The sequence below is a fragment of the Carassius auratus genome, chromosome 19, assembly GCF_003368295.1.
Source record: "Carassius auratus strain Wakin chromosome 19, ASM336829v1, whole genome shotgun sequence".
Lineage (NCBI taxonomy): Eukaryota > Metazoa > Chordata > Actinopteri > Cypriniformes > Cyprinidae > Carassius > Carassius auratus.
The window spans coordinates 4,862,084-4,878,007 of record NC_039261.1 but is presented as its reverse complement, the minus strand read 5'-3'; the positions used below and the strand labels follow the sequence as shown (position 1 = coordinate 4,878,007).

General features: G+C 36.8%; 2 protein-coding genes and 1 non-coding gene across 6 annotated transcripts in view; all 3 read right to left on the bottom strand.

The window, feature by feature from the left end:
* Nucleotides 1-5,592, bottom strand: part of rnf19a (ring finger protein 19A, RBR E3 ubiquitin protein ligase) — a 40,908-nt gene extending 35,316 nt beyond the window's left edge. For both annotated transcript variants that reach the window (XM_026288461.1, XM_026288463.1), the window contains exons 1-2: nucleotides 5,546-5,592; nucleotides 838-913 (exon numbers count right to left, since the gene is read on the bottom strand). In XM_026288461.1, the coding sequence (XP_026144246.1) occupies nucleotides 838-898 (61 nt within the window). In that variant the 5' untranslated portion in view covers nucleotides 899-913; nucleotides 5,546-5,592. The remainder of the gene's footprint in view (nucleotides 1-837; nucleotides 914-5,545) is intronic.
* Nucleotides 691-15,693, bottom strand: pabpc1b (poly A binding protein, cytoplasmic 1 b). 3 transcript variants are annotated; one of them, XR_003294427.1, is made up of 16 exons: nucleotides 15,064-15,691; nucleotides 12,304-12,497; nucleotides 12,059-12,174; nucleotides 10,848-10,987; nucleotides 10,667-10,761; nucleotides 10,421-10,558; nucleotides 10,047-10,142; nucleotides 9,250-9,522; nucleotides 9,102-9,192; nucleotides 8,907-9,017; nucleotides 6,780-6,928; nucleotides 5,938-6,022; nucleotides 5,728-5,858; nucleotides 5,546-5,644; nucleotides 838-913; nucleotides 691-749 (listed from the first exon to the last, which is right to left on the bottom strand). XR_003294427.1 is itself a non-coding variant. In XM_026288465.1 (15 exons), the coding sequence occupies exons 1-14, from the start codon at nucleotides 15,254-15,256 to the stop codon at nucleotides 5,552-5,554; spliced, it is 1,905 nt and encodes a 634-aa protein (XP_026144250.1). In that variant the 5' UTR covers nucleotides 15,257-15,691; the 3' UTR covers nucleotides 5,089-5,472; nucleotides 5,546-5,551. The 3 variants fall into 3 exon arrangements, 1 of the variants encoding a protein (XP_026144250.1); XM_026288465.1 differs by lacking the exons at nucleotides 691-749; nucleotides 838-913 and adding an exon at nucleotides 5,089-5,472; XR_003294428.1 differs by lacking the exons at nucleotides 691-749; nucleotides 838-913; nucleotides 5,546-5,644; ... (4 more) ...; nucleotides 9,102-9,192; nucleotides 9,250-9,522 and having other exon boundaries at nucleotides 10,041-10,142; nucleotides 10,421-10,577; nucleotides 15,064-15,693.
* On the bottom strand, nucleotides 10,261-10,395 carry LOC113120325 (small nucleolar RNA SNORA5). Its single transcript, XR_003294599.1, has one exon. It is a non-coding gene; the product is annotated as a small nucleolar RNA SNORA5 (small nucleolar RNA).
* Nucleotides 15,694-15,924: the final 231 nt, after the last annotated feature.

Sequence of the window (15,924 nt, the reverse complement as noted above, 5' to 3'; positions counted from 1 at the left end):
TGATATATTTAAAATATAACATATAATATTAACATTAAAATAAAAAAATAATTAAAAAAAAACTCAATGCAGTTAAAATTACAATCAAGTACTTTACACACGCTTTACTACACATATAAAAGACACAATAAAAAGCACCACAAAAGATGATTAAGGCATAAGGATTTTAACAGAGTGCACTTATTTAAAGTATGTTAAGACACATAGTAATAAAAGAGAACTCACTTTAGTAGGCCTACACTTAAGTGGCCTTTTATCAAAATGTATTCTCTGCATGTACTGTTTTTTATGCACTTTATAAACTTTACGATCTAAAATACAATACACAATAAATGCACCTACAATACAATTAAGCACACTTTTTCATTTCCTGTGATGTCTGGGTTTAAGTACACCCCTACTGTAATTTTGCTCAATGCTTCTAAGGATGTTCAGTGCATTCGGTGCTCAGATTATATCAGTGTTTCCTGTGGAACAAACCCATGACCTTTGTGCCGCTTGAACCTCACTCTGAGCTGAGAGACTAGAGCGTACAGATGCCCGAGGCGTTTCACAGAACAGCTGTTGAGACAACATGTTATGCTCACCTGGCTGGGAGGGAAATCAGTGAGTGATTGTAATGGCTGGCCCTGGGAGAGTCGTTAAGGGCACAAGCACTCAAGCATGAGCAAGAAGTTGTGGGCAGGCGGATACAGACATGCGCTGTTGGCCTCAGATTTACGGAGAAAACCAGTGACTGAATGCATCTACTAAGCAAACCCATAGAACAACCTTCAGAATCCAAACCTTAAAGGGACAGTTCACCCAAAAATACAAATTCTGTCATTGATTACTCACCCTCATGTCGTTCCAAACACGTAAGACCTTTGTTCAAGGCATGCATCGTGATACTCTCCATAATGGCGCCAGAGTGCTGCGGCAGAGAATTGTTAAATAAAGTAGTTATTTTAGTTTTCTTTGCACACAAAACGTATTCTCGTAGCTTCATAAAATTACAGTTGAACCTCTGATGTCACATGGATTATTTTATCGATGTCCTCACTAGCTTTCTGGGCCTTGAATTCGGCAATACCCTTGCTGTCTATGGAGGATCAGAGAGCTCTCGGATTTCATCAAAAATATCTTGTGTTCTGAAGATGAACGAAGCTCTTACAGGTTTGCAATGACGTGAGGGTAAGTAATTAATGACAATGTTTTCCATTTCTGGGTGAAGACTCAAGATAAAGAATAATTAAAGACTAAATCATTGTTGCATTGTTCATTTTGAAATAAATATATTATAGTATTAAGTAGTAATGAAGAATGTAGTGCATTACAATATTGCGTTACTCCATAAAAAAAGTAACTGGTTGCATTACTTAGTTAGGAAAGTAGTTACTTTTGTGTAGATATTGTTGTAAATTTAAAAAGTAATGTGTTACTTTGCTAGATAATTGAAAAAAATAATCTGATTACATAACTCACTTTACTTGTAATGCACTACCCCAACACTGTTTATTAATATTTTTTATTAGTTTTTTTAAATATATTGTAATTTTAGTTTACGTTTTAGTCATTGTTATGCACTTTCATCATTTAATTATTTTACTTAATTAATTTGCTTTTTACATTTATATTTCTCTTTAATTTACTTGGTGTAATTTTAGCATTTAATGTTTTTTGTTAATGAATTAATGACATTTTGAGTTTATTTTATTGTTAAAATTACGCAAAATTATGAGTAAGCCATTGTCTTCCAAAACATATTTTGTTTAAACGTTGTTCAGTTCACACTGATTTAAGACCAGGGCTGGGCAGATTACTTACGGATATTTCATCATGAAAATAGTTCATAAAGTAATCTGTTGGACTACAAATATATTCAGACTTTTGATTATTTTAAGATTACTATTGACCGGTGTAGTAAGAAAATCTAATTTGTTCTTTAGCAATATCATGAAGTCTATTAAACATGACAATAAAATAAAATAATAAACAACAATTCATCTTAGAATCTTAAATTCAGTTGTTGCTTAAATAATTTAAGTATAATATAAAAAAGATGAAATAGGCAAATTTATATATATATAAAAATAATAATAATAATCAGTTACTAGCCAGCACTCTTTGAGTCTAACAGGGTTAAAAATGTAATTTAATGTGAATATTTTAAACAACTATCCTCTTTTAATAAAATATAATAAAATAATATTGCTATGTACTAGGAACTAGGAAGTGGAAAACAGATGACTTTTCCCACAAAGCCTGGAACTACTGATCATAAAAGGATAGTTCACCCAAAAAATGAACATATGGTCCTCATTTCCTCATCGTTCCAGACGTGTACGACCTACTTTTTTTCTCTGTGGAACAGAGTTTTGGTATTCACTGACTTCCATTGGACAGAAAACACTGAGCCATTTCTCAAAATATCTTCTTTTATGTTCTGTAGAAGAAAGTCATACAGCTTTTGAACAACCACCTGAGGGTCAGTAAATTATTATTATTTGAACTAAAAAAAAAAGATTTTGAGATGTTTCAGCAGTCAGTCCACCCAAACCGTGTAATTTGACAGTCTAGACTAGACTACTAAACACCAGCACTGAGTTTTGAAAGCTCATGCTGTAACTCAGTATCTGACATCGCTCACACAGCTGTGAGGATCAATGCATCCTGACACAACCAGTTATGCAAAGAGAAGAACCTGAGATCAATGACGGACAGGCCATTAAATGTCTCTGCTGGGAGAAACTCTTTATCAGAGACTGACTGACATCAATAAGTCAACAGAGGTATCAGATATCCTCCCAGTGGAGAACTAGTGTACTGCATACTGCATGGTATACATTAATGACCTCTTATTCTATATAAATAGCATGTAAAACATTATACAACAGCTGACATTTCAAATAGTAATAGGCTGCATTGTTTAGTTCAGTAAGAGGTGTCCGGTTATCATCTTGAATATAGAAAGCTTTAATGATTTTGCATTTTAAATCCAATTTTGTATACAAATGATGTCATAGGACAATCTAAAAAAATCAAAGCTGATGTGGGTATCACTTAGCGTGCGACAGGCATGTGAAGTCCCTGTCTGAAAGTGGAAACGAAACTATTTGGAGTGGAAGCATGACAAGCGAGCTCTGAATAGCAGTGTACACTAGAAAGGGTTAACATGAGGAACTGAACGCACAGGTTTCAACACTTGCTCATTTTGAAACGGCTCACATCAAACAAAGTGGATCCTGATTAAGCATCAACGCTTACCCAGCTTGTCCTTTAAGAGTCTGAGGTTGAGTAAATGTGCCGTTCACATGAGGCCGCGGGACATATTGATCCTGTTTTATAGTTTTAACAGCAATTACTGTTAAATACACGAGACAACTTAACCTAAAAATGAAAAATACTTTTATTAATCCTAATGTTAATTTCAGCACTGACTAATATATATCTAATTATAGTTTAAAAGTTGTATCTGTTGATATTTAATGAACCTTAGCTAAAATGAATTAACAATGGATAGTTATATTTTCCTTTACTAAAATGAACAAAGTTTAATAAATACTATAACATGTAATGTAATGCTCGTTGGTTAATGTTAGGTGGTGCATTAAGGAGAGAAAGAATGCAATTAAATTCATGAAAGTAGATGCAAAAACGTAATGAATTTGATTTAAAATTACCAGAAAAAAAGGGCACGTGAAAAACTCAACACTACATAATGTGGTTAGTTGCTATGCAGTTGCAAATTGCAATATATATAATATATATTAGTGCTGTCAAACGATTACCGTAATCACATCCAACATCTTTGTATACATAATGTGTGTATACAGTGTATATTTATTATGTATATATATATATATATATAAATACAAACACATCCATGTATATATTTAAGAAAAATATGTTGTTTATATATTAAATATACATATAAAAATATGAATATGTAAATATTTTCAAAATATATACTGTATGTTTATATATATATATATATATATATATATATATATATATATATATATATATATATAATTTACACAGTACACATACAAATATTATGTAAACACAAACATGATATAAATATATATATATATATATATCATTATATTTCTCAACTGCTTCATTGGAGTTCTTTAGTAAATTAATTTAACGTAGAGACTTTTCAAAACAATATGAAAATGAGCAGGTTTGAATTTTTCCATCTTTTAAGAATTATTAAAAAATGAGTTAAGTGTGCATGAGACAAACCATGAAATGTTTAAAATAAATCCAAAATGTAAATATGAAAATTTATTACATTTAAAATTGAAACAAGACAAACTAAAGTGACACTAAAATTCTAAATCCGTTATTTCAAACTGGAATTAAAGAATGTTTCTTCAGGATCAGTGAAGCTTTGTTCTTTGAAAGGTCGCCCATATAAGGTCAAGGCTCTTTTGTAGTATATCCATGCCCTTGCTAAACAACCTGATGATTACCTACACTTTAAACTATGTAAACAAGCATCTCAGTGACCTACTTTTGAAATCAATGTTCAGGCATACAGTAGCTCGAGAAATTAGAAACAGTGTGCACTTTCCTTGAAATGAAAATGTCTAAAAATAACTTCACTGGTAAGGTACCTCCGAACACAGCCGAGCAATGACACTGTCTCTGTTACTCTACTTATTGGAAAACCATTGCACTCAACAACTTCAAAGGGTGGGGGGGGGGTGTGAGTTAGGAATAAGTTTTACCAGGATTGTCCCTCTTCACCTCCTGCCTTTATTCTTTACAACAGAATGTAGAACAATAGGGTTCCACTTATTAAAATGACCCCAACATCCCATGTCTTTGTAAACATCCCAATAATAATAATAATAATAATAAAAAAAGTCTGCCATGCAGTTTTTGTTTTCCTTTTTTGTGCAGCTACCCTCCCTTCCTGGCACTCATCATCTTCCTCTTTCATTCCAACATTCCTCACCCTTGTTCTTCCCAATAATCACACAAGGGCTATAAAAGTGCAGTGTTACAAGTCTGAATCTAGTCTAAGGACATGAACTTAAAACACCACACCATCAGCATCCCGAATCCCCCTGAAAGAGATCTGAAAAAGACACTCACTCATTTGTAATGAGCTTTATTTGAGCAAGCATATTTTGAATCGAAGATAACTTCACATTGCCGGTTCGGTCACTTTTCTCCTACTGAGAACATGACAAGGCCAGGCTTTAAAAGCAATAAAAACAAGGCAGGAATGCTTTACGGCTGTTAATTACCTATACTGTTGATTTTTGTTGTTATTTAACATTATTTTAGTCCATTTTTACTTTTATTTTTATTTTTTTATACCTTAACTAGGCCTAGAATGCCCGTCTCTAGACCTGGCTCCTTCAAGTTTCTTTTTCTAAAATATCGTTTTCAATGTTTTGCGATGTTTTCTGTATTTTTTTTTTTTTGTGCAATGTTTACTTTTTCCTCTCGGTGAAGATTCGAGGCCTTGTCCCCCTGTAAAACAGACATCGTGACCTCGCAGTTCCCAACACATGAAACATTTGACGCGAGCAGGGACCACCGTTACCTTGGTTTAGACGCTTGGCACGCCAGAAGAGTTGGTCACGGTCTTCTGAGCGGCTTCTTTAGCCTGGTGAGCCTGGAGTACGGCCACCGCCTCATCGACCTGTCAGACAAAGCATCCAGACATGTCTTCCAGTGCTTCAGTCCACGCAGTTCACAAAACCCCCGTTCAGCAACGAGTCCAACCTTGGAGCGCAGAGACTCTGGAGACTCCAGCATGTGGAGGAGCTCCGAGTTGTCGATTTCCAGCAGCATACCGGTGATCTTGCCAGCCAGGCTGGGATGCATGTTCTGGATAAGTGGGAAGAGACGCTCACCTGTGAGAGGAAGATGAGACATTAGCCTGGTTTGGTCAGGTGGTGGGAGGAGCATGCAGTGAAAAGCAGCACTCTTTACCCAGCATCTGCTTCTGTTCCTGTGGCGGGGCAGCGGCGAGCATGGAGGCCGTGAGCGGCTCCTGTCCTTGCACGTGCACAGCAGGCTGTAAACACAGTAAACCAGTGCAGTCAGTGCTGGGAAGGGTCTTTTGGATTAGACGCTACCCTATTCAAAATGTAATAAAAATGTTAACTATTTCAATTACTTTGTTAAAGTAATGTAGCGGATTCTATTTTTGATTACTTTTCTAAATTAGTTTCTAAATTGTTCATCATTTTGAAACATTTAAAGCAGGCTGGGTTAACCTTAAAGTTGTGCTCAACACTAATACTACTACTGTCAAACTTTCAACATTTTTCTTTACTTGATTTAAGATTATCAAAATTTAATTTTAAAGCACAGCCACCACAAAACCAGACTTTTTCCTTTTAAGGTAAAATACAGATTTAAAATCAATTTGATAAATAAATAAATCAAATCTATATGTGTGTACAAAATATTTCCCATGTAACCCCTTTGTAATCACTATTTTTTTTTAAGTAACTAATTTATTACACCTTTTTTTGTTCACAGTAACTGTCCTTGTTGCATGTAGTTACTATTAAAATAACAATAAATGATGCATAATTACATGCAAGTAACCCTAACCATATAATAAGTACTTGTAGTTAATTAATATTACTCTGTAATTTTTATAATTACACTGTAACAAAGACACCTTAAAATAAAGTGTAACCTTATTTTGTAATTAAATAACGTAATTCCGTTACATGTAACTAGTTACTCCCCAGCACAGGGTACAGTTAACTCAAAAGCAGATCTTTGAGGCGTGAAGGGTTAAAGGTGGAGCGCAGTCGTACCTGCTGCATGGTCACCTGAGGCTGTGTGTTGATGTGCTGCTGGGGGCTGCGGACACTGGGGGTGTATTTGTACTGCGGGACGCCTCGCACTGGAGGAGCTGAAGCTGCAGCCGCTGCACCGCTGGGCCGTGGACCCATCGTCTGAGCAGCTGAGAGAGAAACATCAATATTAATACTGGCCAGGTTTGGATGTGGAGAGATCACCACATTCATCTGTAACACGTAATGTGATTGTTTTTCTGCAACAATCTCTGAAATCATTCAGCCCTCATTATGCATTCAAAATTTGAATGGGACTGTCCAGACCCGGTCATCTGAAGTCATTAGTAGCATATTTTTTTCAATTAAAGACAAAGTGCATATGACTTCTTATTAAAAGAATGGGAAACAAGAAAGTCAGTTTTGATTTTTACTGTATTATTACCGTGTTAATACTAGATTTACGTCTTTTTTATTAAATCAAGAACTGTTGAGGCTGTACATGAACTCCTGAATAACCACTGAAGCAACACTTTTCAATATTTATAAGAACTTGTTTTGAATATTATTATGTAATTCATAATAATGTGTTATCTGAGAATCACCAGTAACAAACTCAACTGAAAAAACTACATTAATTTGCTAGGAGAATCTGCTTTGGGACCTTCAGAAAACTTCAGAATTTGATTTGATTAAATTGATTTAGCTGACCCCATCGACTTCAAACGGATGTATCTGTCATTTTCTGTCAGATTCCATTTAGAAGGTCATTCAAGGTGAGACACTGCAGGCAAAAACAAGCACCTGTCAATTTTGAGATTTCGGGCTTTTTGGTTTTTCATAAAGTACTTTTTTAAACTAGTGGAAGGAAAACATCCAAAAGACAATGTTAAGTGTTTCTTTTATAGCACTTTATCTGTTTGTGTCAATAGATTTCAATTACAACACATATTTTTAAAGGCCGACCCATAAAATCCCATAAAATCTCCACATCAGTAGCACTTACACACACCAAACTTGACATTTTTATTCCTGTCTATATTCTGAAGGTTTTTACAAGAGGGATTTGTTCATATATATTTTCCTTGATTATATACAACATTTTATTCCCCCCAAAATTGTGAAAATATTTTTTTTTCTGGCTGTTCAAAGTATTTTCATCTAGTGTTCAGATTTTTGTACTAGACATTTATGCAAATTAGCACATATTTCATTAAATAATGCCTAATTTGCATATTTAAACATAACATTTTTGAAAACTTGTAATACAAAAAATTTTGCAATAATCAATGTTATCAATAAACTGGGTAAGTAAGGTAATAACTATTAGTTATTTTTTTTGCCCTGTTCACCTGCAGTGTCTCGCCTTAACGGAGAAAGTAAAATTAACTAATTTTTGAAAATGTACTCATTGTGATTCATTTCGTCAGCACAGGTCACATATCTCTTGGCAGGCCAAAACGTTCCCAAATGTATTATGAGGCTGTTTTTAACGAACCATGACTTAAACCAACAGCCACTGAAGTCAAGAAAGTTTAGGTAAGCAATAAAACACTTTTGCCTTGTTTAGGGTAAAATATAAACTCTGCAGGACAGCAGATTTCCATGGTCTAATGACACGGTCTTTAACAAACTACAAAGGCAAATGAAATCAAGTTTGTTTAATCACAAAATCACTGAATATCAGGTCTGCGATGATAAATTGATGCAGAATCAATTCACGGATCGATTGAGATGCATTGCGATTCTCAGCTTAGATTTTAATAGCAGATATTGCTCTAATCTAGTTTTTATCCACACACTGAAATGCTCAAGAAAAAGACTACTGAGGAGCGCTTGTGTGTTTGACTGAGTCATGTAATTTCACCTCAGCCCACCGTGAACACCCTTGTAATTCACTTCAACCTTTTCCAATTTTATGAACGATTATTTTAGGTACAAGTTGGTGTAAAGATTTGGAAATGAGCAGAGTACGGCTGTTTCTAAAGCATGCAGCACCATCTGCTGTACCAAACTGATCAACTTGAGGAAGAATCCTGATGCATTTGGAGAATCTCAGAAGTGATGCATTATTCCCCCAGCCCTACTTATTATTATGTCACCAAACCTGATGGTGCTGTGGTGCATGTAAATGCTGGGACTACTCACCAACGCGCTGTGTGGACATCATGCGAGGCACCTGAGACGCAGGACGCATGGTGTTGAAGGACTGCGGTCTGGGGGCAGACGCCCGCATTGTGCCCGGCATGTTCTGGAAGTCTGTTGAAAAGTCTTTATTAGTATGAATCAGCACTACTGGATTCATTTAATGAAGCAGGTTTCTGGGATAGACAGTGGCCTTACGCTGAGGCCGGACGCCCTGTGTGGTCCAGCGGGGACTGGGTCTGAGCTGGGTGAGCTGACTGGCAGGGTAATACGCAGCTCTGTTCTGGGCCTGTGATGCAAGACAAACATTAGGGGAAAAACTAAGCAGTAATGTTAATCAACCCACCTGTGGAATGGCAGCCATGAAGTATCCTGATGGAGGTGCAGGCTGGTAGGGGTTAATCACGGGGTTTGGCACTGCGCGGACACTGGCCATCCTCTGCATGTACTGGTTGGTGAGATGGGCCTGCCGTTCCTCTTTGCGCTGAGCAAGAGCCACATACAGGGGCTTAGTGGCCACAATACGGCCATTCATCTCAGTCACGGCTTTAGTGGCTTCCTCAGGGGAAGAGAAACAGACAAACCCGAAGCCTTTACTGCGACCGCCGTCCATCATGACCTGCGACAGAACAGGGGGAAGACTTCGACTTTTGTCTAAAAGGCAAAATGCTAATTAAAATCTACATGAAATGGCTTTTGCAAAGATATTACATCAAGGGAAACAAAATCATTGTATTCCTCATTGCACTGGATAGCTGGCCAATCAGAGCACACCTCACTTTTCAGACCGAGTGTAAGCGTTTCAGAAGGCGGGGCATAGACGGGAAACAATAATGTCCAGTATGTGGAAAACAATGTGGTTTTTCAACCTTAAACTGCATATCTAACACATTGCGTTACACCAAATAATGTTCTTTTTAGCAACATCACATGACCGCTTTAAGAAACATGCAATGTTTTTTTTCAGGCTTAAGGCTTTTCAGGCTTAGTACAGTAACTGGAAACATTTGTGCACTGATAAAGTGTACACAATTAGACCAAGAAAGTGCGTTAAAGTAAAACAATCCATTTTTAAATCCAATGAATTTTAATAAGACCATCAATGTGTATGTAGATGTCTAGAACGTGTATAAATAACCGTACCTTGGCACTGGTGATTGTACCGAAGGGGGAGAACTCTTTACGAAGACGCTCGTCATCAATACCATCATCCAAGTTCTTCACGTAAAGATTGACACCCTGTAAAGACAGCAAACGGCTGTGAAGAACTTACAACACACTTCCCCTGGATTTAATAAATAAAACTGAAGATCCAAACGCAGTAACACAGTCTAACTCATGTCCTTGAATAACAACCATTTGTATGTAGCCCTTCTATCCTCCATATCCACTATACAGGAACGTGAGGCCCATGGGCTACAAATTCACTGTTGCAGCCGTTTTGGCCAGTGTGGTCCACTGAGGAGGAAACACTGAATTTGACAAGGCTGCAGAGGTCAGAGGTCACTCTCACTGACCTGGTAACGAGTCATGCGGTCCTGCTTCATCTGTTCAAATTTGCGCTTGAGCTCAGTTTGCCGCTCCACTTTCTTCTGAGCACGACCCACATAAATGAGCTTCCCGTTCAGTTCTTTGCCGTTCATCTCATCCACAGCCTGTCAGAAGAGAGCAGAACTATTGCACATGTGTACATGTGCATCCTGCGGTTAAGTTTCCGTAAGGAAGTCAGTTACATTAGTTTGACCACATTAAGTTGAACTGACCCTTTGGGCGTCTTCGTGCCTCTCAAAACTCACGAATCCAAAGCCTCTGGACTTTCCATTTTCATCAGTCATGACACGGATGCTCATGGCAGAACCTGATCAAAAAAGGGAAAAGCGTTTGGTAATGTGTATGTCAGCAGAGAATCAAAGTGTATAAATCGCAGTACTACAAAGAGCTAACCATATTTGCTGAAGATGTCCTTGAGTTTGTCATCATCCATGTCTTCCCCAAAGTTTTTGATGTACACATTGGTGAATTCTTTGGCTCTTGCCCCGAGCTCAGCCTCCCTCTCCTTGCGAGATTTGAAGCGCCCTACAAACCTGACAGAAATTCGGAGCGTTTAATAGAAGAATCTCATGGATCTCAAACTAGTTATTTCAAGAGGATGGTTGGCGTAGTTTACATTTTATCAAGACATTTGGGATTTTTCAACAGTATACCATTCATCATTGTAAGTAGATGTTAAAAGCCAGAAAAATGTTCTTTAATTGAAATGAATAAGGAAAGTTTTCCACAGTTTATTACTCAAATAACAAGGAAGAATTATTTAACTTGTATTAAGCAGATTTGTTTAGTATATACACTACCATTGAAAAGTCTAGGTAAGATTTAAAAATAAATAAATAAATAAATCCTTTATTCAGCATGGACATGTTAAAATGAATTCAACAGTAAAGACTATAATTTTACAAAAGATTTATATTTGAAAAACTTATTTTGAAAAACAATCTATTCATCAAATCCAGTTTTTTTTATAAATTCGTCAAAAAATGTATCATGATTCATGGTTTCCACAAAATTATGTAGCAGTACAACCATTTTCAACATCGATAATTTTTTTCTTCATTAGCATATTATTATAATTTCTGTAGGATCATGTGACAACTGAAGACTTTAAGCAGCATTGGTTAGTGCACTACATGTAATTATCTTACAGACGTCAAACTTTTGAAAGGAATTGTATCTCAAATGCACTTCTGTGAACATGTTAGTGATGACAGATTATTGAAATTATTGAATTATTAACAGTGACCCACCTGGAGCACAATTTCATCTACAATGTCTGTCATAATGCAGTAAAACTTGCATGCAATCTTTAAACAAACGTATATTAGGCAATATAAAAATGAGAATGTCGCTTTAAGGAATAGTTCACCCAAAAACCATCAGTGTAATTTTTCACTACATTTTTTATTTCTGGTTGGACCATTCCTTTAAATTTCATGTTACAATATTTAATATTTAATTTATGTCACCACCCTTTCACACACTTCAAACCCAAATCAAGTTTGTTAGTCAAAGCCACTCCTCGTGTTAGCTGGCAAGGTCTTTTAGCAATTTTCCTTCAACCTGATGCTCAGGTTTGGGACAATGCTAAAAATCTCACTTACACTTTTCTGTCATTCAGCAACATGCCGTTCATTTTCTCAATGGCTCTTTCAGCGGCCTCCTGGGTCTCAAAGTGCACAAAGCCATAGCCCTTTGAGCCATTCTCGTCACAAACCACCTTAAGAAAGGATATCAGGCATAAAATCATGCTCCCACCGACCAAAACAATCACTCGTGCACAAAAAAAATCCAACACTCGATCATCAAATCACTGCAAAGCACACACTATAGCGTGTATGGGACTTACCTTGCAGGACAGGATGTTGCCAAATGCAGAAAAGGTGTCATAAAGCGCTTTATTATCAATAGACTTATCCAGGTTCTTGATGAAGATGTTTCCAACGCCGCTCTTCCTCAGCGAGGGGTCGCGCTGAGACCACATGATGCGCACAGGTCTACCCTTGATCACGTCAAAGTTCATAGTGTCTAGAGCGCGTTCAGCTGGAAGCAAAAACAATTACGAGTCCACTAAAATCATTAAGGCAAGGCACTATTGGCAAAAACCCTTGTTTGTTTATTTCACGCACTCAATTTGATTATTTCTGGATATTTTGCGTCCACGTCTTTTGGACTAGTAGAAAGAAAACCTCCAAAATCCATATTTAAATGTTTGTTTTATTACACTAGCTATTTGCATCTATTTATTTGTGATATAAATAATATGCTATATTCATGGCAAAGTCAACATGATTACAATATTTCAACAAATTGTTTAGAATCATTTCAACTTATCTTAAAAAGAATCAACATTCAAATATACTTCAAATAACAATACGGGTAATAACAAAAGGTAACCAATACCAAATACCCAATTCCAGAAAAGTTGGGACATTTCGTGAAACGCCATAAAATAAAAATGCTGTCTGTTCTTTCTCTCTAACTTTTATTTGATTGAATGAAGTACAAAGAAAAAAATTCCAATGTTTTCACTGACAAACTTAATTTTATTATGTACATGTGGATTTTGATGGCTGCAACACACTCCAAAAAAGTTGGGACAGAGGCATGTTTAACACTGTCCTTTTAATTACTAGATTTCCTTATTTGGAAAATGAGGATAGTAAGTAATTGTTAAAGTTTTGTGGGCTAATTTTCTGTCCAAACTCGCTTGATAGAAGACTTAAGAAGCTCAGCAGTCTGTGGTCGACATTGTCTGAGTCTCCTTTTCATGACTGGTCAAAGATTTTCGATGGAGATGGATTTTTTTTTGGAGACACATTCACTCTGTAGCTATGAAACCATGCTGTTGTAGCACATGCAGAATGAGAGCTGACATTGTCTTGCGTCAGTCGCTGATCAAAGTCTGGATGGTTGCTTTGATATTTGGGACTGAGAACTCAACATCATTTTTCTCAGAAACACATTGAAATGTGGACTCATCTGACATCTTTTCATTCTTTTTGTCTTACTGAGTTGAGCTCAGGACCAGAGAATCCAGCAGCAGTGCAGCACAGAATTGATGTAAAGCTTTCTCCTTGAGTAACAGATTCAAGCTGCATTTCTTGATTCAGCAGCACACTGAGGTACAAGACAGTGGTTTTCTGAGGTACTCCTGAGCCCATGTGGCTATATTTAACAACGCACCATGACGGTTTCTAATGCAATGTCATCTGAAGGCTCATAGATCAAGCAGGTTTTCTGCCTTGCCCTTTTCCTGTGATTTCTCTGGATTCCCTGAATCTTTTCAAATGATCATACATGGTAGTTGTATGGCATTATCATACAAGGAGGTCGGTGAAAGACCGAAATTTTTTGCGTGGCAAAATGTGATTTTTGATTTGTTTGACACTTCTTCTGTGAAATTTGGCACAAAGTGATGAGCCATGACCCAGCTTTGTTTGCAAAGACGGAAATGCTTATTTTACACCCAAACATCATGTGAGCCGTTTCAAAACAGTTCAACATGGATATTCTATAACCTTTTCACTTTTATTTTCCTTCTGTACAAAGTTTTTTGGAGTGTGTTGCAGTCATCAAAATTGGTTAATATTTACAAAATACATTTACGTTGGTGAAAACTTTGGAAATCTTTCATTTGTACTTTTGTCAATTAAAAAAAAAGTAAAAGAGAATTGACATAACACAGATTCTTGATTTTATTGCATTTTACAAAACGTCCCAACTCTTCTGGAATTGGGGATCTAGAATGTATGACGTGTAACAAAACTCAAAAATTGTTCCAAAAATCTATTTCTTTAAAATTGTTTAATCGAAGTTCTCTCGTCATTAGTTTTCTTTATGGTTTAGATCTATTTGAGATTTACATAGACTTTCTTTATTTATATAATAATTCATTTTGTAAAAATATAGTATTTTTTGGAGTCACAAAAAGTTTCCAAAACCCCGCTGTAAAACGTCAAATATATATATTTATATAAAAATATCTGAAAAACTAGCTTAACTACTTACTTTAATTTTAATTTAACTACTTAAGGATAAAAGTGATGCATTAATTACATAGACATTGCTTAGTCCCTACACTGAATTTTTATTGCATTTTTGCACAATCCCAAATTAATTTGTGAACCCTTTTTGTACAACCAACAAAATCCACATAACATATGATATATGCAACCTGACTCCAAAAAATTAAATAAAAAAGGGAGCACAAGAAATTTCGGATTGCATGAAATAGGTTGCATGTCGGACCTAAATTAGAGGGTTTGCACACGTGACACCTGCAAGACCATGTTTAAACCTATTGAAAACAGCATGATATAGCTTATTAATAAAGCAGGGAGAACAACCCGCAATAGTCAATGCGATCAAGGCATTTTACTGACCAGGGTTCTCTGTGCTGCACACTCTCCGCCCACCCACGCCCTAAATATGACAGGCACGCAAGTCACTGCTGTCATGCAACAGCTTGCATCTTTCATCCTCAAAGCTTTATAATTCACATCCAGACCCAGACGCGTGTTGCTGCATATGATGAGATGCAATAGCATGCAACTGACACGCTTCATTAAATTTTCAATGCGTCTTTAGCGTCAATGCCATCATTTACCATCTGCAGGCTGCTGGAAGTTGACGTAGGCATAGCCCAGCGAGCGGCGCGTGATCATGTCCCTGCACACCCGGATGGAGAGGATGGCACCGGCCGGGCTAAACTTCTCGTAGAGCATGGCTTCAGTCACGTCCTGGTGCAGGTCTCCCACATACAGCGAGGCCATGGGGTAACTGGGAGCGCTGGGGTTCATCTTCTCTTCCCTCGCAGCTGTCAACTCGCAGAACTGTAATGTGTTTCGCGGCGCTAGCGCGTGAGCTCAACTACGTCAGATATAGCTAACGGTAACTTAACTGTCAAACTAACCTCAACACGCCGATTAAAATTGACGAATATTTAGAGCAAGTGAAATTTAAAATGCGAAAAATCCTAACCAACGAATGAAGCAAACCGCTAACGTTATAACGACACGGGGTTGTTGAAGATGTTTCAAGGCCTTCGGCTCCCACTTCACCGATGTTTAATGAAAAAAAGGGGGGTGATGAAAGAAAATGATTTTTTGGAGTTTTTAAAAGTTTTTAATTTTTTTTGTATTTTTTTAATTTTTTATATAATGTGTGCCGAGGCGAGCTCCGGAGCACACGCGCACTCACACAGCACTAACAGCCGGGGATCGGGAAAGAAGGGGCGGGGCGAGCTATCACATATATACTGCCACTGCGTCATCCTTCGACCCAATATGACGCAGTTTCGATGGTGATTGGATGAGACCTGTTGGAGCCCTCGGATGTGGCCAATCAGCGTTTAGAAAGATGAATACTTGTTTAATTTTGTAACGAATATATAAAAGTGAAAATAAATAACTTTTTAATTTAATATAAAAACTCAGTTGTTTCTATGTTTTGCTGTAGTGTGTCTGTA